The 24,291-nt window shown below is 37.9% G+C and overlaps 1 protein-coding gene across 9 annotated transcripts in view; it reads right to left on the bottom strand.

The window, feature by feature from the left end:
* Nucleotides 1-24,291, bottom strand: part of MYO1B (myosin IB) — a 125,039-nt gene that overhangs the window by 52,457 nt on the left and 48,291 nt on the right. For all 9 annotated transcript variants that reach the window (XM_041124119.1, XM_030016837.2, XM_041124122.1 and 6 more), the window contains 4 exons: nt 11,905-11,999; nt 8,672-8,776; nt 5,676-5,722; nt 2,990-3,053 (listed from right to left, as the gene is read on the bottom strand). In XM_041124119.1, coding sequence (XP_040980053.1) covers nt 2,990-3,053; nt 5,676-5,722; nt 8,672-8,776; nt 11,905-11,999 — 311 coding nt within the window. The remainder of the gene's footprint in view (nt 1-2,989; nt 3,054-5,675; nt 5,723-8,671; nt 8,777-11,904; nt 12,000-24,291) is intronic.

The raw sequence follows: 24,291 nt of genomic DNA, 5'->3' as shown, positions 1-24,291 counted from the left end.
AATTCCTGACTGAAGTAATATACTTAAAGTTTGCATAAATCACATTCATCTCAAATTTTCCACTCTCAGTTTCTTTTTATGACTGTACGCCACGATATAGCAATAGGTCAAATGCCTTAGAAATCAGTGCAGTTGGAAGCTCTGAGGAGCCATGTAATGTACATGTAATGAGTCTATACATATTTTATGTTCAAACATAAAATCATCCTCAGTTTGGGAACATATCAGTTCTGACTTAATAGGTGCTACAAACCCCTACCGTTGCAATCCCTTCCATTTTATTATTCCCATTCTAATTTTACTCAAAAGATTTACCCTTCCATTTATGGCATGTTAAACATTTCCGATCTATCAGTTCCTGCTAAAGCCAATGGACATTTCCATTCGCTGCAAACTGGACAGGACAGACATGCAGTATGCATTGTCATGATAATTTTACCCTCTAGCTCCATCCCATGAAACGTTCACTTGTAGGTTAACCCCTATCATTAAGAAGTAAGAGCTCATTGAAGGGCATCAGAATGGCCCAAGGGGAGGTCACAATAGCATGAGTCGCTACCTGAAGGGTCATGGGCAGATTGACTAGCCTTTCACAGAGCTTCATAGCATTTCAGACCAGGACAAACCAGACCATTTCAAAGACGACATTTTAGCTTAATGGGTCTCTGCTTATCTTTACCAGTCTGATAAAACTAGTAGCTTATCTTCATTACCCTTCTTGCCACCAAAATAAACTAGATGTTCACTGTGTCTGCTCCTAGCCACTCACAGTACGAAATCCAGCTTGGTGACATAGGCTGTGGTCCAAAAAGCCCACTAACTTCATCGATGTTTGGAAAACAAGCTCGTCAGATACAACTATTAAAGTTTAATCAAAATATTATGATATCATCCTCACATCATATTAACACCAAACCAACAGATGGTCAGAAAGCAAAGAATATTTATGAACAAATTAATCATACTTTCCCTTTTAAGGGTAGGAAACTTCAGCACTACTTGACTTCCTACTTGATGAATTAAATGAGAAATCCTAAATTTTACTAAAACCAGCGTAAATTTTAAGTGGTGTAAAAGAATTTAAGCCCCCGATATCTCCAGAATGGTGATACCTCACAACAGAAATATTTCCATTGCAATGCAGTGCTGCATATGTATGGAAAAGATCTGAGGCAGGACAACAAACTTGCTTTAAAACTATACAGAATTCAAACTCTCTTTTAAAGAGAGATGGATGGACTGTCAAATTTTTCAAACATTAAATCAAAGATGAGATATATTAACACGCAGCTACAGGAACTCAATGTTTACCTGTGACATACCCTGTCAAGTACGGAGCGTTTCATAGTTAAACAAGTAACATCTTTTCCACAACAGGGCTTACACATAAGGTCTTTATTTTTAAACTTAAAATCACCTTCTTGCTATTAGATATTTATTAAATGTGAGAAGACAGGGAGAATGCCTAAAATAGGCATCTTTTAGGAAGATCTAAAAATATGCTGCCCTTGATTGCATATGTCATCACATCATCATAATTACATGTAATGTTGTAATTACAACATGCAAAGATTTATAAGGCAGATAAACTATGGAGTAACTATTTGGATCGCCTTTAGATATGACACAGTATTTTGATTAGGTGACTCAGCACAGTACTTTCAAAGACAAACTGTTGAACATCCACTCTACAAAGGAGGGTTCATTTTTATGTATCTATCTTGAATGTAAAATAAAAAGAAACAAACAACACAGCTAGCCTGCTAGAACCTTTTTGTTCACATTTAATTATTGATGATTACACTGAGTATGTTTGGCCTCTAATTTTGTTGACTGCCGATTGTCAAAGTTAATAGATAGCCGTAAACACTTAAACAGTGACTGCTTTGAGTTTCAAGATCTACTGTCACAAAAATCATGCTCTTTCAGGCACAGTTCCAAAAGGTGACCTGGTCCAGAAAAAATGTTTGCCCTATGAAAAAAACCAAAACCTGTATTCATGTATAAAATTCTTCACAATGTTTTAAAATGTTTATATTATAGATGAAGAGTACAGTTCACCCTGGATGATTCTCATTATTTCACCACCAGTAAAATGCCAATGGAGTCAAAAGTCAGTCTTTAGAAACAGCGATGAATTTGACTGAGTGGGAAGAGAGGTCAAGGCTAGGTCAGTGACACCTAGTATAGTCACTCACTGCACTCTCCATCCCTTTTTAAAAATAAGAAAACCAAACAAACATAGCTTTATATAGCACAGAAGAGCAATTTCTTTTAAAAGCTGCATTTAAACTCTCGAAAGGAAAGCAAGTCAAAGCATCCTGGGCTAGCATTGACTTCCCAGCCTCTTTCTTCCCAACAGAGAGCTGTTTAAAATTTTTGAATTGCTATAGATTTTATAGCAGCATCCTCACGTCAAGTAACAACCTCTGAGGCCACCTTTGCCTCCCTAAACTCAACAGTTCATGATAAACTTTTTCCTACACTATGAGATGTGTTAAAATTAGTACAGAATGCTTTGATTCCAAATAAACATACTCACCTCATGGTGATCTCCAGCATACTTTGTATCACTCTTACGAATTACAAAACAGCGTATCTCAGACATTGTCTACCTTATATAAATACATGACCCATTAAATAAAGTAACACAACAGATTCCAGGGATTCAAGTATAAAAAGAGCCTCAGATACCCTTATCCATCTGCTACCAGCTTCAGAGACAATATACAAACCCACACACATTACTCAGTACCTTTGGAACAATACAGTACATTCATTATTCACGATTACTTCAAGTCTGTTTTCACTTACTCTAAGGTACGCTATTCAGCACCAAAACAACAATAAAATTAAAAAGCAGAATTTATCACGTAATGGGAAGAGATTCGATTAGACAAGCATAGCTGATCTTTTCAATAATTTAAACACCCTTTTTGAACAAAACATTTTAAGCTGTTAATATGCTGATACCAAGAGTAATACTCACAGTTGCTTATAACTCCTCCAAGTGGGTCACCCTTGAAATCGAACTCAATATCCATGTATTTTCCCTGTGAAAGCAGCATATTTTAAGCCTATAAGTTCTGCTTAAGAAAAACTGCTCAAGACATTTTTTAAGAAGTTGGTTGGTCATTTTTACAGGCTAAAAGAGCAATCTGGCAACTTCCTGTACGCTCCATCAAACTTTGAAAAACAGAAAATGATTTAAAGTTTCTAAGACAATTGCATTATCACAGCCAGAGATTTTCATGAGAATAGCTTTAATCGGATCTGTAATGCAACCCAGTAATTTGCTCAGTTTCTAAGGTTATATGAAGAAAATGTACGTTATACGAACTTTCACCAGAACGCCAAGAATACCAAACAATACTTGTGGCCATGTAGCTATTACCATACTTATTAACAGAAGCAGGCAGGAAGAAATTATCTTCCACTCAGACTTATTTTCTCAGTGTAAAATCTTCTCGGAGCATGAATCAAGGCAGCTGAAGGATGGCCACTCAGTTTGGCTTGAAGGACTAGCTGGCAACGATTAGTAGTCGTGGGGTGTCTGTCCCTAAGCACGTGCCTGCCTTGTAAAAGTGATGGATTTTTCCCACTGAACTCTTTCCCTTGTAACTCAGGAGACCAGAGGCAACAATTAACAGACTGTCACCGCAAAAGTGATTTCATTTTCCGCTGTACTGGTGCAGTGTGTTTCCTTGACTTCTGTTTGACTTTTTCACATCACAGAAGATCGCTCTGGTCTTTGCATCATTTTAATTTATATGACAAGTGTTTAATGTAGTAACAGCTATGTTTAACAGTGACAAAATGGACAGACCCATACTGTGTAGAAAAGGCAAAAGCAGCACAGCTCACATTGGCAAGGAAGTTTAGAAAGATAAAAACTGCTGGTAGTAATTCAACCAAATTCCACAAGCCACGCACAGAAATGATCTCACCACCCTCTGGTCCTTACTTAACAGAGGACTAAAACAACCTATTGAAAAGAGAAGTCTTGTGTTTATACTTCCTTATTCACTGCACTTAAGAAGAGTTTTCTTTTTTTCTTTCTCTTTTGATTTTAATTACAGAACATAAAACCCAAGCACTTTACACTGACTCCCTCAAAGATATTTTCTAATTTACTGGGTATTTTGTCAAGATTGGCTTGACTCTAAACTCTATTCTTCTCCTTGCTGGCAGCTGAGGCAGACTAGACAGGACAGTACTTGTACTTTCTTGTTTGAAGTTAATTCTGAGCTGATTCAAATTTCTGAGATAAAGAATTAAATCAGATAATTAAATTTTAATTTCCCAAGGACTGGGCCAGCTGGATGTTTCCAGAAGTATTTTTAGCTTTGTGTTTATAAGCAAGGACTTGAAAGGCAAAATATTAGTTGGTTGCACTTTGTCCTGGAAAGACTTCTGTTTGCAAATGGCACCTCTTCTCCTCTGCACTGTCTCCTCCTCCTTTCTGTAGTAGGTCATCTCTGATAGTTGCATTTTTTCTACCCTTTCCATCCAAAAGAATTTTCTACAGCGCCTCAAATTTTGGCCCTGACCTTGTGATGAAGACCCTTTGCTCTGTTCACAAGCAGGGGCAATGACAGCCACAGAAGGAACATTCATAGCCAGGCAGAACGATATCATCAACCCTCAAGAATCAGAAGGGAAGGGGAGAGAAGTCTCCTATCTGGAAAAAAAGCCACTCTCCAGTGTCACAATATCCCAGGCTTTTATCCATTTCCTTTTACTCGCAACACACCATTTTCCCAGTGTATTAATTTGTCTTCTGTTGTCTACTTCACACATCTCACAATATGACTCTTCTACACAAGAGTGAGCAAATTACAAAGTTGCACTCAGTCTTCTGGTTTTAGCAGGAGAAACTCTAATGAGTATTAACACTTCAGAATCTCCCAACTCTAGCTTCAACTTTTTTTTTTTTTTTTTGGCCAATTCTCAATTCCTATAATTTCACGTTCAGTTTCATGCTAAAAAAGCCTGAATTCAACCAGTTGATTATAAAGGATATAAGCAAAAAAGTAACATTACAAATGCTTCTATTAAAACTGAAGTTGTAAACACAGTTTGAAACATCATAGAAAGAAAATGAGAACCTAAAGCAGCAATTTTAACAAAAAAATGTATACATATGGATGAAAAATGAGATCACGCAGAAAGACCGACTTGCTAAGCAGACCAGTTGCTAGGCACATGGTCGCTGACACTAAAGCCACCAGTGCCAGAAAACTGAAGAATTCGGCTGCACTGTAATTATTTTTCATCCGGTCACAGACTGTCACATCCTAATTTTTTTTTTTCTTTTAGCCTCTACTTTGATTCTCAATAGAACTTTATGCTCACATCAGAAACCAACAAGATTTCTGACAAGGAGCTGAAACATCTTTTAAAAAGAGGGGTGACTGCTAATAATGCACAACTAACACACTGTGGAAGGAGAACATGCTCAAATGCACAAAATGAAATACTGATTGCTGCTGAAGGTGTTTGCCTTCTCCAAACACCACAGTCCTCAGACAACTACAGGAAAGTTCTCTCTCCAAATTACTCATTCCCTCTGTACAGATGCCTTGATGGCTGATGCAAGGTAAAACAGAAATAGCTAACAATGTAACACGCTCCCCTAAAAGGAATTCAAATTCAGCCTTGAAGAAAATACTTACAAATCTAGAGGAGTTGTCATTCCTCACAGTTTTGGCATTTCCAAAAGCTGGAGAAAGAGAAAAATAAATATGACAACCAAATCTATCAGAAAAAAAATATGTAAATGCTAAAATACCTATGACTTTATATATTTAAGGGAAGCATAGACTCCTGAGAAACAATACCCTGTTCATTGTATGGGTGTCAGTCACTGCGGATAGACAGAGTGTGACAGACATGATCACAAATGAGAAAACACCTATGGAAGTCCAAAGAAGTTTCATCTCAACACTTCCTTTGTTTAAAAAAAAGTCAAAGAAAAACATACAAGGGGAAATGGTTCCAAGACAAAACTACACCTGGATTGAGCATATATCCTTGGGGTTTGAATCAAATTTAAAATTTTATTACCCAAGTAATTCTAAATGTAGGAAATACTTCTTTCGCTTCAATTCAGAGAAAGAAATTGAACCTTCTTGGTTCCCAGAACTGAAGGTGGTAAAAGACGGAGGCCAGAGCGGAGGAAATTACAGAATGACACTTAAAAATTGTTTGCATGGGACAGTTTAATCAATGCTTTGAAACTGATTTATTTACGCTATTCCAACACATTTATCGTAGCTTAAGCTGAATATTAATCAGCTGAAATAAGTCTGATTTACAACAAAAGTTTAACACACTCTCTTCAGCTTGACCTAAACTAGCTTTTTGAATAGTTTGGTTTTAATTTCTTGAGCTTAGGTTTTCTGACAATGAAAACTCTCCAGGAAAGGCCTTCTCAGGGCTACATTCAGATTGGAAGCCACCAGCTTAGAACATAGGCAGGACAAGAACTCAGACAGGATGACAATTCAAACTCTAAACATCACACATCGTCAAAGCACGTCAAGTCAAACAAGAGTGTCCCTTACATTATTAAGTATAGCACTCCTATGCCAATAGGAGACTTGATTTATCCCAGTATTTATTTATATAGCATACATATATTTTCAAAGATCAAGTCAAGTCAATGTTTTTTGGACAGAAATAAATACATGCTTTTAGGCTTCAACAAACTTGCATGAGTAGACTTATTCTTAATCAAAGAACTGAAGCCAAAAGGAAAAGTTTGTTGCCCCTGAAGGCCAAGGATAAGTGAAAGAATTGTTTTTAAAATCTTTATGCCCTGCAATAAATCATCTTTTCAACAACCAAATCTCTGAGCTGCATTTTCTTAAACACATGCTGAACAGTAGAGTCATTTATAACTGCACAGAATCAAGCACAAGTGTTTCATTATAAAGCATGAGACACATTCCTCAGTTTTCCCTTAAGTTCATTGTTTCTAAAAGTTAATTTACAGTAGCAACTGTAGTTAAAAAAAAATATCCGATAAGATAAATTATGCATATGTAACATTTCTGTCATTTTCTTGCACTGCAGCTTGACTGAAACAACTACATACCCAAAGAAAAATAAATCTAACCACAAATGCTTAATTTCTGTCTAAAATGTATATAAACAGCCAGGCTTGCTCAGCGGCCTTATGGAATAATCCACTGCCCTATCTTCCAAAAAGCTAAACAGGCAGTTACCAGCATACCAAGTAGAACAAATAATACCTTAAAATGATAAGGCACTCTTCTGTAAGCTTAGTCTATTTCTCTTGCATTAAAACAAAGATTCACAAACCAACAAGAAATCCGATACATTTGGCAATCCCTGGGGAACAATCTAGCTTGGGCAAGAAAAACCTCCATACTTCTCATACTATTCCTGTCTACATCTGAAATCTGCCTTCCAGAGCAGTGATAAAAGCAACACGGCTCTTCTCTATGAATCCAAAACAATGGAAGATTGCAATCCCCCCATTCAGCTTTAAGTGGAACATATCTGATCATCAAAGAAAGGCTTATCCAGCATTTTTATTATTCTTTAATTTTAACATTTCATCGTTTCTTTACAAGTCTTGCTTACAGTTTGGGTTTTATGTACAGTCAATGTACCATATTTTACCCACCCGGTTCACCACTGTTCTCAGCCCACTTTTGCATTCCCCTCCCCTTTTTTTTATCCGCCCCCCGCCCCAGCTTCTCACTTACAGAGTGCTTGCTCCCTATAGACTCCAAATCATCACATATATGTATAGCTAGCTAGGCAATAAATAAAACGTTAACAGTCTTACAAACACTGCATATCATCTGGCCATAATGCAAAATTATCATACAGCAGTCATGAGAATTTCTCTCAGCACCACAATAGCTTAGAGAACTGTGGGAAAGACTGAGCCAGGAATCAAGACAATAGACCTAAATAAGTCAACGCTAACCAAAGCACTTCTGAAGGCAATTATTTGACAATGGGACAAAACTGCAAGCTTTGAGGATCATATATCCTATCTCCAGGAAAAATGAAGATCCTGTTTCTGGCAGCCAACATCTTTAAATTAAAATGACTAATTAAAAAAAAAAAGTCTTTCATGGGAGAGCAGGAAAGGCAGTTGTCAGGAAGACGGGCCAAACGAGTCACCAGACCCAGGGAACAATAAGTCTCAGGGAACAACAGGCATGCATATGGATTGGCTTAGTTTTTTCTAAGATGCATTTCTTCACCCTTTTTTTTCCTAAAAGAAAAATAATCCTTTACAGAGCTTGTTTGTTTACTAGAGGCTATAATAATGTAATTTGGAAGGAAATGAATCAGAGGGACTGAACTGAAGTTAAGTCTTTTGATACAGTCAAGCATCATCAAGGCAGGGTTACAAAAGGGTACACCCTCAGACAGCGGCAGGAGGAGTCTGGGAAATAGGACCTAACTTCCTAAGCTCTCCCTTCATGAGGGAGACAGTTTTCTTCTCAAGAAAACCTCTCCATAACTGAATAAAATCTTGTAGCTGTCTTCACAAAAAGCATCTCCTATGGTTTTGGACACCAAATAACAATGAAACAACAACAGATACAGTTTTCCAAACCAGCTCAACAGGAATGCTGATACACACACAAGTAATATGCTGGTACATGCTTTATGACATTCTTACCTTCAAGAACTGGATTTGACTGCAAAAGTTGTTCTTTTACTTGATTAACTTCTGCCCCTTTTCCGCACACTGCAGCTACATATGACATGACAAGTTTGCTCGCCTCTGTGAGGGGAAAGCAAAATAAAACAGTGGTAAGTATTGGCAAATAGGCCATAAAATGATTTGCAGACTTCATCTCCACCACATTTTCACCATGACAGACAGGAACTGTAAGCACATTTCATTTCAGTTTTCTTCTACGTTGTTGTACCACGTGGAAGTGAGGAAAGAGCATATCCCGCTATGAGACCGATGCCATTACATCAGCAGCCCTATTGACCTAGAGCCCTCCCATGCTAAAGACATGATACATTACCCGCTACTTTTTCATTTAGCTTCATTTAGTGTTCAGTAAGGAAAAAACATTACTCCTAGCTGACACGTTGGAAATGTTTTAATCTAGCCTGAAAAAATAGGCCCAAGCAGTTTCAAGATGCAAAATTCAATCAGTTTATATCAGCAGATACACAATACCACAAGTGTAAACATACAACACTATACACATGTAATTAGAACTCTAAAGTGCACTACAAGTAAATGACTAACTGCAATTCAACATCACATAACATTATGCAGTCTGTTTCAAAGTATAACGAATAAAGTGAAGCATTCATTTAAACAATGAAACTAATTTGAAGGTACAAACTTTTAACAAAGTCTGAACAATTTTTGGACTCTCAAAGCTGGGTTCATATGGGTGTCAATCACCCATACACAGACAGAAACAAAGATTAAATAATCCATCCAACCCTTACGTTTTTGCTGGTCAGGACAAAGAACAGCTGAGAAAGACTCTGTTTATAAACAGAATCCTGTGATGTTTCATATGATGCAAGATAGTGAAATTTGAGGCAGTATCAGCTGATACACAATGTAATTAATTACTAACAGCTGGAATCCCTATCAACTCAACACAGTGGTCATAAAAAACCCATTAGCTGTTCTTCAGAGTTCTGTTACAAATGTAAGGGTTTCCTTTCAGGAAAGAACTGACAAACAAGAATTTAACCCTTGGATTTTAATTCTTTCCTATTTAATCATATTTGTTTGCTTGTATTAAATTAGTATCCCGTATTGTAGAGAAAACTGAGGAAAATTGCAACACAGGAAGCAAGCAAGGAGCAAGAACTATAGGCGTGTCCATAAGCCCCCCCATATCCTTTAATCGCACCTTGAACTCAGCTCATTTTTTTTAAGAATCCATTCCCTTCTGAGCTTGGAATTACCAAATTATTTGAATTGAAATATTTCCTAAAACAGTCAACATCTTTAAGTAGAGCTACTTGCTCACTCAGAGAAGAAAGCACTGAAGCAGCAAATAAGGTATTATAAAATAATACGCATTAAGACAACACACAATAATTTCAAGATAGGCTTTGAACATCACTGGAAGAAAATAAAGGCCCTTTCTTTTATTAGGAACTTTGTTTGGTGCAATAAAGACACCAGGAAGGGAATCATCACCTTAACATCTAAAAACATTTAAATACAGCACTCATTCTGGTAATGTACCGTGTTTTCTTGCACAATGTTACTATTGATTAGTAACATAAACATGCAGTGAAACAAGAACAAAATTTGAAGTAAATAAAAAACCCAACTGATGACAGTTCAGTTTCAATTATTCCAGCCCAAACGTGCCAAATATTCTGGCTACCAAAAAATCTACAACAGAGTTATATAGGATCTGTACTAACAAGTTTTATTCCTCAAATCAAGGAACTTCCGCCCTGTCCCCTTTTTTTCCGCAACAGAAACCTGACTTCTCAGCTAATAGCCCCATTTTGGCAACAGCAGTTCCATCAAATGTTAGAGAGGGAATAGCACAGATTCTGAGTCGATTACTGACTTGAATTTCAAACCCTATATTATTCTGCATTTACCTTTATAAAGAAGGAATAATTCATATTATGTCCCATATGGCTATGAAAATTACAAAACAGTCAAAATCTCTATACAAGTCTGCATCTACCAGAATATTCTCTACAAATAGATGTTCATAAACTCAACCACTGCTACAGCTTCCAACTGAATAAATAAATGAATAAAAGGTGGACCTCAGTTGTAGGAGGTGCTTGATAATTCACAGTTCCTGAGGAAATCAAGACATTAAACAATACTAGTACAGAACTCCTTTCTAAAGTCTGAACTCCTAGACAGAATCCCTAACAATCATAAGAACTTGATTATTTTAATATACACTTTTACTGAACACACATGCATTTTCATGTTATTGAACTGAAAAAAAGGATTATATTACAAGATTTCAAGACCTCTCAATTGGATGCCACTAGTCAGACAAAGAAAAACAAAGATGAAGCCTACACTTTACATTTTCACAAAAGGCTTGGGAAGCAACTTCTTGTTACCCACTTTAAGTCTTGCTCAGTATAAGCATACAAAGCTCCACATTTTCTCAGATACAAAGGAAAAAAATCTCTTAAACTACGTGGAAACAGATGTATACATTAGTACCCACTGCCTCTTATGCAAGTCACCTCAGTTTTAAATTGTTATTTCAGAAAATAACTGGCTTTTTTCTTTAAGGTCTACCTAAAATGTTCTGCAGTTATGCAATCCTCACTTGATTTCTACCATTCCAGTTTAAAAATTAGCAGTCATTTTCAAGGCAATTTCAGCTTTGCCTGAGAAACACAGTGTTCTGGTACACAAGCCAATCTTAGAATTGCAGCTGAGCACAGCATGCAAAAGACTGATGAAATTTCCAAAGTAATCAGCTACTGTTTATTTTCCTTGGATAAATGGCATAATCCAGTTTAAATGTATACATTTATTAAAAGACAGGCAAAAGTATCAAAGGATTGTCTTCCACTCTAGAAGACCAAGAGCATTCAGTTTTCTCCATCTTCATGTTTCCCACAGGGAGAGCCTAGAAGTTTTCTGGCCCTTGCAATACTCTATCACAAACCAGCATTATTTTAGTATCACTTTGCATACTGATGAGGATACTGTATTAACATGCGATATGACTGCATCATGGTGCCAATGTGATAACACATTAGTTTATGTAAGTTCACACGTACAGCAACAAGTATGACAGCATTCATTTTCTGCAATCGCCAGACACAAAAAGATGCCAATATCTCTCACCTCTTACAGACTCTAGCATCACTTTGCAAGACTCTGAATAACTCTGAATGTTTTTGTATAAGATCAAAACTGCGTATTACCTGTTTTTCCAGCTCCACTCTCTCCTGTAATAAGGATACACTGGTCTTTGTCCTGGTCCCTTAAAGATCTGTATGCTTCATCTGACAGAGCAAAGCTGCAAAATAAGAAAGAGTCAACTGAGAATTAGATAAAACAAATACCAACAATAACTACAACCTGGCCTTCACATCCAGACAGGAAAAACCAAAAAAACCAAACCAGTAACCAAAACCAAACAAATACTCCCAAGTCCTAATGTTCTATAACTCGTGAAGCATTCACTTTTCAGAATATAAAGACCCACAGAAGCAAACCGGATACTTTTTCTCAGTGGCTTATTTAGACTTTCTCCAGGAACAAGCAAGCATAATCTCTAAGTTTTTCTAAAGATAGCAAGCTCCAAAAAAATTCACAAAATTTCAGGGAAATTTAGGTAGCATTCTTTATTGAATAAAACGTCATACTCTTCATTGAACAAAATGTCAATGCATCAACAGGACGTGTTCTGTCTGAAGACATTTAAGAAAAAGGAAACAGCAGAATCCCAAGCACTAACACCACCATAAGCTATTGTTTCTACTCTGAAAAGTGTGAAGAAATCTCAGAACCTTATATAACATTGAGCATTTTAAGCATTCAGGTATTGCTGGACTTTTGCATTAATATGCAAAGCGTTTCCCAATAAGTATGCTCTTAACTCAGTAAGGGTGATGTCATGTAGTGAAATTAAAGAATATAGTAAGAATCAAGAGCTTCCCTGTACCAAAAATGTCTTTCCATGGAGCTCAGAACATCATGACCCCAAAACTACTGGGAGGCAGTTTGAATCCAGAGGTGTTTTGTTGCCATGCTGCAACATATTTTGGAGAAATGCAGATGTGTTACTTATATTTAGTTTTCTTTAGTAATAATTTTGAGACAGAGAAAATAGTGTTGATTTTGTTTCAACTGCATTTTTCAGTTCATGGAATAAAGGGCTCTGGAAACTGAGCATTAGAACCCCTTGGAAAAACTTAAGTGTGAAACATGTTCATCTGATTCGTGTCAATGTGAACAATGCTAGGGCTGCATGGTGGAGTGTGACCCTCACTGTATATGTGGTCTTTGGCCATTTTGTCAGTCCTCGTGTGGCTGCAGGCCGGGAGGAAACGGATGATGTGTATATAGTTCTTTTTTGCCAGCCCAAAACCGGTTTTGTTGTTGACTGCGCAGCGTTAGACAAGAGATCCTGGGGGAGAACTGAGGCATTTATCATGGTGTTGGGCAAGGTTGCGAACGGGGTGATCTTTGGTGTGTATAAGCGGAGGGTGTATTGGAATGGCAGTGTGTAAGCAGTAAGGAACTTAATCAGAGATACATTGCATAAGAAGACCCCTCAGCCAATGAGGAGAGTTCGAGAAGTTTCTAGGAGAACTACTGCACCTGCACAACCAGGAGGTGGAGAGTCTTTTGGAAGGACACGCCTAGTATGAATATGTAACTAAAGTTAGACTATAAAAGAAGCTGTGTTGTTTTTCACAGCGCGCGTCTTGGTAGAGCAGAGGCTCCCGGCGCGCCCAGCGCTGTTTGCTTGCCTTTATTCATTTAATAAATTGTAAACTTTGATTGGAATCCTGTTTGAGACTAAAATCATTTATCACATTAAGCAAGTAGTATCTGAAAAGGGACATAAAAGCAAAATCCAAACAAAAAGGCACACTTGTAATACGCAACTTAAAGAAAAAAATCTGATAGCCAAACACGGCATATTTTTACATGAAATAAACATCCATTCAACAGACCAAGAGCTTTGTTAGATTACTGCACCTAGTAAAATATTTAGTGTTTGTGTGTACTTAAAAGCAGATATTGTTTATTATTTACAGTAAACAAACCATGTATGAAAAATAGAAACAAACTCCCAGGTCAACAAAGGATGCATAACTGTTGCAGGTTCAATGCACCTTTTAGAAATTTGATTCTTTATTCTATGACAGTTCAGGAGCTTTGCACTCAGCTGGTAACTACAAATAGATCAAGTATTTGCACTGAATAACATAGCCGTATAGTGCTTTCGCAGGCAGCCGCAGCCCCTTTATAGATAAGCAAGCTCTTTGTCATGAAACTAGTTGGGGTAGCATGGACAACACAATGCAAGTAGTGAGAGACACACACAGCCTTTTCTAGAGGCTCCTATTGCTGCAGCTTGAAAGCTTCAAATATTAAACCTACATACTCAAATCAGTTCATACTTATTTCGTTTCTGCTACCACTGTCCCTTAGCTCAGGCAGTTCTTCCTTCTGGCTTCTCTCCCCCAGAAAGTTTATGGAGAGCATGTCATATTGTCCCCAATTTAAACATCACATGCATGTGCCACACCATTTATACTTCCTCATCTCTCATCAGTATTAGACTCATCTCATGTTTGCTTATCTGGGTTTTGGTTTTGTTTGCTTGTTTGTTTTTATGGTTGCATCGTGCTACCAGCTCAGCCATCCTGCAAGAGACCAGCGTACCAAGTGAGTGGTATTCTGAAAAGGTTGGAAAGCAGGTAAATTAAATACCTTACAGCTCCTTTACTACTAAATAATCACACATTTCCCTCCCTCTCTAGTTCCTGCCTATGATGTGAGCTCATGTCATTGATCCCCCCCTTTTTGTGCCTCTTTTGTCCTCTTCTCTCCTGCAGCACATCTGCCTGTCCAGCTGCACAACCAACCCAGGGCTCCGTCCCTCTCACAGCTTTTCTTACCAACTTACATTGTCTAAGGCACTAAATTACAATTCTTCTCTCTGCACAGGTGGTTGGGCCATCCACTTAATCACAATCAAAGGTCATTAACTCCTTTTGATACACATACCATTGAACCCGAATTAAGACTGATCTCTCAATACTGTTATGGCAATTGAAGCATTTGAACTCAGTAGTTCAACTGGATGTGAAAACGTGTTTATGAGAAAGTAGCAGGCTGTAATGTTTGCAGCATTACAACAAAGTCAATCTGTGATGTGGCCAACATGCTGGAGAACTAGCAAAAAAAAAATTAAAAATTCTGCTGCTTCTGAGAGACCATGATACAATTTCTGGCATCCACTTTACTGTCCAGAATCCAAACTACAGTAGCAATAACACTTTACCAGACTCTCTTACAGGACATATTTAGGAAATGAATAATATTTGTCAAACGCTGCTGCAGATATACTTGTAAATTGAGGAGTACAATGCGTGGCACACAGAAAAGCTTATACCAGCACACATTACATTCCTTTTTGCAAGCGAAAAAAAAAAAAAACAGTAGGATGAAGAGGATATAAATAAAACTGCACTGAGCATTCATGGGCCATGTGAGAGAACTAATGCTGTGGTTTCCATGGGTTTGATTCAGGAAACCAGCTTTCAGCAGGAAGGTAAGACTCTGAGATGCTTTTCAAACCTACAGATTGGATGGCTCATTCTGTGCCTGCTGTCCTTCAAACAATCTCAGCCATCAACTACCTAGTATTTCACTTTTGAAACAACTTTCTTGGCAGTAGTTTCATGCCGGAAAATGATGTCAGCATCAAGCACAGAGAAAGTATTCTCTCTGTTGATATACTGAGTTACGAGTTAATCAGCTTAGTAACCATTCATCTTTTCTAAGACACTGAATTCTAGTTTTGCAACAGCCCCTGTCAAAATATATTTTACTGCTTGATGTATTTATTAACTCTGCCTGCACTGCATATTTAAAAAGACCAGATCATGCTGCTTCTCCTCCCTCAGCAGAAAAACTGAGTCTAATACTGCAATGAGACCTCTGAAGTTGGAGAAGAGAGTGGGATTTCATCCAGTTCTGGTTTTAGCCAATCTAGTCAGAGACGCTTGCCATACATTATCTTTTCCTCCAATCTATGCAGTGCAGCAAAGCCTAATACTTCACAAGTATATCAAATATTATCTACTACAGACAAAAGAAAAAATAAGTTGACTCATTTCAAAACAAGTTTTGCGTATGCACTTATCAAAAGTTACCTAGAAGAAGTGTTCTAAAATTCACCTCTGACATTTCAACCACTGCTCCAACAATTCAACAGGAGGAGGCATAACCAAGACTGTATTTAAATAACTAAGATTTCTTTGTCTTTCTGGCATTGCATAAACAGCATTAGACACATTTATGTCAGAGCCTGAACAAAGATCTTTATCGCAAAGAAAAAGATAGATCTATTCATTTGTCATGTCCACTTTCATGGCACACCATTACACCTCACAGTCCTGCCTATCTATTATTGCCTTCTGTAATTGCAATTAAAAAACCCCAAACCCACCCAAACTTTGAGTCTTTTGGTTCAAATTCTATTAGTTCCAAAAACATAATTTCATGCTATTCCCTATTTGTTACAAACGTATAAAATAATTTCATTTAAGGTCATTTTAGTTTAACACATTTGAATGATCCATAGAACACAAAGAATCCTTCTATTCTTTTCCTTTTAGCAACATTAAGAGGCACGGCTCTGTAAAGTCACCATTTGCAACTATAGGTTTAAACCACATACCACTCTTTGAGCCACCTCATAATTACAGAGCCTAAGTAAAATTTTTAGAATAGTTTGTAGTTTAAAAAGTAGTTATAAGCCATGTGTTTTGAATTAGCTGGTGAGTGTGTCAGCAGTGTCATTCACCATACCTTATAATAAGGTCTCCTTTGATTTTTAGGTTTTCATGAAAGAAGACGACATTCTCCTACCACAACACACAGAGAAATATTTACTGGAGTTCTCTTTTAGCTAAAACTTAAGTATAGAAGCAATTTGAAATCAAAACGCCACCCACACCTAGCTCAGCAAGAAGCCTCTGCTTTTTTATAGCATGGCTTTTTCAGCCACATCGCTCCAGATGGCCAGATCTGTCACAAAGTCCTAACCCAAAAATTCTAACAAAGGGAAACAGCAAATAGGCCTCCAAAGGGGATTTCCAAAGGGCTCCAGCAATTTTCAGCAGCACAACAGCATCTCTGTCCTCTAACAAAACACTGGAGTCAGGAAGAGGGAGAAACGAGGTTCCCACCCACTCACCCCGAAATGAGCATCAACTGCTAGTGCTTCACTTGAACGCTAAAGATTGCACCCACAATTCTATTAGGGGTAAAAACCTTGCTCTTATTGTCATAATTCAGCTCACAAGAGCAGCTCTTCTCTTCTACCACCTTTTTCCTTTAAGCCAGTATCACAAGGATCAGTATTTGTCAGCTGTCGGTACTTCTTTCTGCTATCTTTTTCATTCTTCCTCTCATTTCCCTTAGCAGTCTCAATTAACAGTAATTAGTTAACACTATCTTAAACTCCCTCCAATTGCTTTTCTCATGCACTAATAAAGTCAATTCCCTTTATCCCATCTTCACTGACTGTTGCTTTGATTCTGAGAGTCTCGGTCCCCAGTTTAAAACATCTATTGCTTAATCTTGGATCGCAACTGCCAGCTCATTTGCTACGTTCCAAGGAAATTAAGAAAACCTCTCTCTTCTTGACCATTCCAGTTCTTCATGAAGCAGAGCCCTGGTACCAGTTCATTTCTGCTCAACTGTGTTTAAACACACTGGCAGGATACTAGAAGTCAGCGCTTATCAAAGACTATATACCATGCTAGACTAAAAAGAACAGCAGTAAAATGTAAGTTGTATATGCATTTTTAATGTAAATTTTACATAAAATGTAATTTATATTAATTTTTTCAAGTTTAATTAAGAACATCATTTAAATTCCCCCCCCTTTTTTTTTTAATGCACGGAAGTGCTCTATAACAAGGTAACAGCAAACAAATTTCCTCCTCTCACAACATGCATTGGGAAAACATCAGAAACACAGTTTTTTGGGGGTATAAAAATTCCTTATAACCTGAGCTAGGAACAGTGGAAGCACATTTTATAAAGTGCTTTGAGGTTTTTACATTGTAAATCATCACTCTTTGCTATATATGTTCCCTCTGCCCATTGAAGCTCAGTGGAAAATTCACCATTGAGGAAAAACAACCATAAGAGATTATTTATAGTATTAGCTCATAGTGCAGAATCATTTAATCTAATTGCCCTAAGGATAAAAAGTGTACTCCCATTTTCCATAATTACAAACTGTCTCATGTTCAGCTCTTTGACATACTTGAAAAGAAAAGGTTGATTAGTCTGCCAGTGGAGTGAATAAAGTAACAGCTAAATTGATGGAGCATCAGCTAGGATAGACCTTCACAGGCAAGCAGCTGCTCTTTGGAAAGTGCCAATCAGGAAAAAAATAAAACAAGTTTAAACACCAGGATAAAGAGGTGTGCTAGGACAGATGGAAAGTCTTTTCTCCTATTCATATTCTCCAATTTTATTTTCATGGTGAGCATAGAAACCTGTTTTATCAACAATACTATGTAGCTAATATACACAGCAGAAGGGTACCTCCTGCATAAGCTTCCCCACTTTGTTATTCACGTTAGCAACTGTGACATTATTAGATGCAGAATAAAGCCCAAAGCTGTGTAAATCAGCCCTTTTGATTTGCAAGAAGCAGCCATAATTTATGGAAGAAAAGGGAGAGAGGGGAGGAGGACAGACAAAGCCACTCTTCATTTTCAAGAGTAAAACACTTTAAAACACAGCCTAATATTAAGCCAGAGAGATTTATTTTCTGTGCCAGTAGACTGGGAATATAATATACCCTCCGATGCTCATATACACACTACAGGTTTAGCAGAAGAGTTGATTCAGGCCAATAGTCTGAGGTCTGGACAAAAAAAAGAAAACGTTCTTTCTGAAAATCTTGTCTTTCTCAAAATGAAGCAGATTTCAGAAGTGTCCAGTGAACTTTGCCTCAAAAACCTCCTTACAGAGAGGTCCAGCTGATGCTGCTTCCCCAAATACCATGCCTGCACAACCTCACAGCTCACCACAGCCCAGTCTGGCCCCGATCCTTCTCCCTCTCACAGAATAGCACACATTTCCCCTCCAGGTGAGGAGGAGACTTTATCACTTTTGATCACTTCCTTTTTACTGACTGACAGTCCAAAAAAAAAAAAAAAAAAGTAATGTTTTGAAAACCAACAGTGGTCTTTCCCCAGCACTGTACACAGAAGCCAAAAATGCAGCCTATGATTTTCTGCCTATTTCAACAACATCTAAGGCATCTCTTCAGAGCTGCACATTAGTGTGATGGAAAACAAGAAACACCTTTTATGAGGAGCATAAGACCCAGCTGTTACATTCCTTCAGCTGGTGGAAAACAGGATCTCTGAAGCTGAGGATGACCGTGCCACTTCCTAATCCAGACTACAAAGTAAACCCTCCCTCTAAATTTTAGTAGATGCTATCAAGCCCAGTAAGCGTGTCCAGATCACATTCAACAGCTCAGTCCTGTAAGTCAGCAGTGAAATACGCCCAGCAGACTGTCAGGGAAGTGACCTGGGCATGGGTCCAAGGTTGGGTTCTCCAAAGTAACGTAGTCTGGAGGCAGAGTGGAGCAGCGGGCAGAGCTTTGGTGCTGGAGGAAACAAGCCAACAGGTCCGTCTCCTGTCCTGGTAACACACGTTAACCATGGCAAGCCCACTAGGGCATACCAGATTGAACTAACATGGACCAGTGCCAGCTGTACACACCATAAACACCTGCAGTTGCAGACAAACAACAGGTATAACTCATGACTTGGTTTGCCTACAGAAGGGAATTAAAAAACTGAACTCTCTTTTATTTGGAGCAGCTGAAGTAAATATATAGATAAACCAAGGAGGGGGGGGGAAGCAAATATTTCCATATCATCAGCTTTTCAGAAGAGCAGCTTGGCTTGGATTCCCCCTTGACTAGTCCCATTCCTTGACACAACATCAGCCATCTGAAAGCCACATAACCATCACCTCCTCACCCATATTAATACTCAGCCCGTGGGTCTAGCATGAATGGGTAACTCCCATTTCCAAGGCACAGCATTAACCTGATGAGTTTGTAACCAAACCAGTCTCTCACCTCACATACCAGGCTGTGTTATCCAAGGCGGCCAACCAGCTCCTACACGATCACACAGAAGGACACAGCTGGGCCTCTTACAGACCTATAGCAAGTCAGTCTGCTGTAACGTGCACTGCAAGGATTTTAAGTTTCTTGGGGCATTTCTGTTAACAAAAATAATACTTTTACTAGGCTGTGATATCCTTGAAGGGAAGTACAGGAAGTGTTTTCTATTGTTTTATTAAAAACTATATTTAATTAGATGTAGTTTATTTCCTAAGATAAATCAGCACTTGCATGCTTGATTTAACGACTGCCTAAACCAGCCAACTCCTTACACCCAGTGGTTTTAGTGCAAAAGCATACAATGAACCTTTTTGGTAGCCATATTCTGCATCAGAAGCTCCAGACTTTTCCTTGAACTGCAAGCCTGACTGCACTACACAAACCTATGGCCACCTGCGAGGGAAGCAGTTTCATGGCACACCAGAAATACCGGTGGCAAGAGACTGACATTTCTCCATGGACCTTCTGAAGCTTGGCAGTCCCTGAGGTTGGGATTGTAAAAATTAGGATTTATTCCATTAACAACTGCATTCTTCAGTTCAAATGGAGTATCAAGGGGTCAGACAGCTGAACGGGACAGTAAGGAAAGGGAGGTGCTAACTGATTTGCCATGCTTGGCTTCTGTCAGAGTTTAACGAGAGGGCACAAAATTTTTAAAAATCCCAGTTTACTAATTTCATCTACATACTAGCAGATTTGAATTGCTTCTCTGAGCTCTTGCATACGTGTGGAAATGAAGGGTTGGTGGGACAGGGAGGAAAAGGGGGAGCAGGGGAAAACAGTCATTCCCTTTCTCCGCTGAAATATCCAGACTCTCAATATTTTACAGAAAATTGAATTAGTTTCTGTACCTAATACAGCATGTGTCTGAAAAATAGGGAAGTTTACTGGTCAAACACACATTTACTTCATGTTAGCTTTGACCAAATTTTACATAAGAGAAATCTTTTTCTGCAGAACAAGACATGCTTTGAGTATGCTGCTGCACCGTGCGAATAGCACACTAGAAGTAAACTCTCCCAATAAAACTGTAATTCATCTTGACTTGGGTGGCTAAGCATAATACATATTCAATCAATATAAAACACTGAGAAACAATTATTCCTTATTTTTAAAACACTGGTCGTGGCTAAACACCGGTCCTTACAATTATACATAGCTATTTCAGAAAAAACAGGCCCAGAGTACAAGTTAAGTGAAATACTTAGAAGACAAGACTCTATAATTCTATTAGAGGAACAATGATCGTTATAGCTTGGCTCTTCCTGTACAGATGGGAATATACTGTTAACCATTTTTTTCCCTTTTCTAATTTATTTTCAAAATAGGATGTATCTTCGGGCCTTATAGTTTGAGCTTGTCCAAATCAGTGGCAGAGTGCAGATGCTCCATGTAAAAATGCCAGTGACTTCTTGATCTTGCAAATGAAACCACAATAGGGCTGTACTGGTCGCAGAGTTTTCCTGAGGTAGAGGAGGGGGGGAGTGCTGCTCTTATGATTTCACATGGAAAAATGTTTAGCAAACCAGTAATGTTCCATGTTGCTGCCTCAAAAAAACACTGTTGCTCAGCAAAAACAAAACCCTGCTTTTATTCACAGCCCTAAGAAGCATCACCCTGAAGTCAGAAGGTAGAAATATGTAATTTCCTCCTGATGCAGTGAGAGCAGAGATATAGCGAGTCAAGTTTTGGCTTCCACAATAAGCCTGCATTGCTACCACGTGCTCATGCAGGGACTTCTCTTGCTGCAAATAATTTTATTCCAGCAGTATCAATAGTCTCAGGCAAGCTTGTCTACTCTGCTAACTGGAGAATGGAAAATAAATTTATTCCTTTATTCTAAAGTAATTAAACATGTTCCAGTACTCAGGGGAAGACGAACAGTGAAGCGTGGTGCCCAGTTTCACATACTCACTCCATAGAAGGGAACGTACTTTCAAAGGTCTCATCTCACAGGACAACAGCATGCTGTAGCACAACTAAAATCCAGTATGCTGCACATACCTAAGAGCTACAGCATCTCACATAAAAAGATACATCTTGGAGTGACTTCACAGCTCTGCCTGGTGAGATGGGCAAAGAAATGTCAGCCATGCGTTAGTGCAATAGGCTGCAATGAAAGGCAACAGTGTGCCATCAGAAAAAATGCCGAGCACTCCACCAAATTCATAATACTCCTATTTCTCCAGTATTGTAGTATCACATGCTCATAGCTACTTGTAAGCTAAAGTAACTTGCTAATCATCAGATTTGAAATCGAGGCTCCATAACACAAAAGCTAGCATGCAGCTGCCCTCAAGTTTGTCAGAGACAACAGTGACAAAACTGCAAATAAAAGTAATTCAGTTATGTGGAAAACATGGGATGGGTAATGTCAACACTATGTAATTACATAGGTATGTTGCTACTTTAATCAGAGGAGTTACTGGATTTTTTAATTTTGCAAGTAACTCTTAAGTCCTCTTAAGAAACCAAGTAGTTTTAAGAAGTTAAGAAGCCTTATGCAACTTATTTTTTGCCTCCCAGCTCTCTTTTCCAAATAAAGTACCTCTCATGAACCCCTGGACAAAGTAGGCACTAAAGCTTATCTGAGCTTCTGAAAGCTTGTTAGCTCAGGTACATCATCAAGCTAATGTGTCTATTCAGTCCTTAAAATTGCATTTGCTCAAATTTGCTCAAGTTTGTGCATGAGATTTGTGAACGTATATCCAAAATTTTCTTTCCATGAATGGTCAAAGGAAAAAATGAAAAGCCTTCTTCAGACTGCTCAAACACTAGCTTCAGTTCAGCCCACATGGACTATTTCCAGGGACAATGTATTTCATCTACGTCCTTGGTTGGTTTGCTGATACTCAAGAAGGATGTTAACTGCACACATTTTTTTTGTCCTTGGATATATCCTCACTAAGAATCATCTTGGAGTAATGATGATCAGTTGCAGTTTGAACTCCACACGGTTTAGCAACTAAAAATCATTTCTGCAGTACATAAAAAGGAAACTGTATATACAAGAAAAATGCGGATTTGAACTAATGTACTGAAATGACCACAATTAAACTGTCTTTGTAATTCAGACCTTTGTTTGTAAACCCCAGTCCAGCTCTCTTATCTATTCAAAACATAAGTAAAAGATTATCCAGTGTGCTAGACAGTAAATATTAAGACTGTGTATTTCCCGATTCATAACATGAAAAAGTTTGTCTTTAATAACCCAAACTACATTAACCATGATGTACCCAGAGTTGAAAAAATCAGAGCATTTTGCATAAAGTTGCTGATAAAAAGAGACTGAATGGAAAACATTCTGCTGCTAAAGGTGGTACAAGAGTTGGAATTTTACTGAAGTTTCTTTAAGGCTTTAAACATTAGCCTTGTTTACACTGTATCTAAAATCATGACAAAGGCTCCTAGCATAGCAGATGGGCATTTCCTGGTGTGTTATAAATTGCTAAAAAAAAAAAAAGAAAGAAAAAAAGACAACCATTAAACACAATGAGACACTTCCAATGAAACGATGACAGCTGTTCTTAATTGCAATTTGAAATCCCAGATCTTAAAAGAGTACCATGCTGCCAATTCAGGAAAGGCATAATGAAAATTCTGGTCCATGTACACACAATGCATAAAATGGGATTTCTCTCATTTCTGACAGGGCCTCTACCTGCCTTCACTTTTCAGTCTGCATCTAAGAAGTGAAACACAGCAGTGTCACCTTTATAAGTACTTATTCTTTTCAGTGTGCAAAAAGTCCCAAAATTCTAATGAAGAGAAAAATGAAACTATCAGAGCCTTTTTTACAAATCAAGTTACCTTTAAAGCCACACAAAGTGTTCAGAAATGTTTTTATTTCCAAGTCCTACCATAACATCAGTCAATTTTCTAATCAGAAGAACTTCATTTTGTTAAGCAGCACAAAAAAGGCTAGTCTTAGTTTTAGCTTAGATGTACAAATTTAGAGCTGGAAGGAGAACTATTTGAAATGTTGAGAAGAGACAAAGAGCAGTTATGTATTGACAAATTTGGAGAACTGCATTACAAAACTGAAAAATTACTGCAGGTCCTTTCCTTTATTTAATTAAGTGCCCAATTCATTCACAAAATTCAGTCATGCTGAATGGATTCCCAAGCCTTTTGTGTATATTAGAGGGATTCTACTTTATGTGACAATGTGAATTAATTTTTAAAAAATCTCAGCATTTTATGTCCTAAAAATATCAATGGCATAATATGAACAGTAGCCAGAACATTCCACTTCCAGGAAAATGAGAGAAATGGGATCTGGCAAAAAAGTTAAGTTTAGACTACTGGAACATTAACATACATCTCTAACTAGCCAACATATATTGAGGCTTTTTTTTTAACTTTTTTTTTTTAAATTATCTTGCTCTAACAGTCTAGC

Source organism: Aquila chrysaetos, chromosome 6 (genome assembly GCF_900496995.4).
Source record: "Aquila chrysaetos chrysaetos chromosome 6, bAquChr1.4, whole genome shotgun sequence".
NCBI classification, from domain to species: Eukaryota; Metazoa; Chordata; class Aves; order Accipitriformes; family Accipitridae; genus Aquila; species Aquila chrysaetos.
This window is presented reverse-complemented; position numbering and strand designations above follow the sequence as displayed.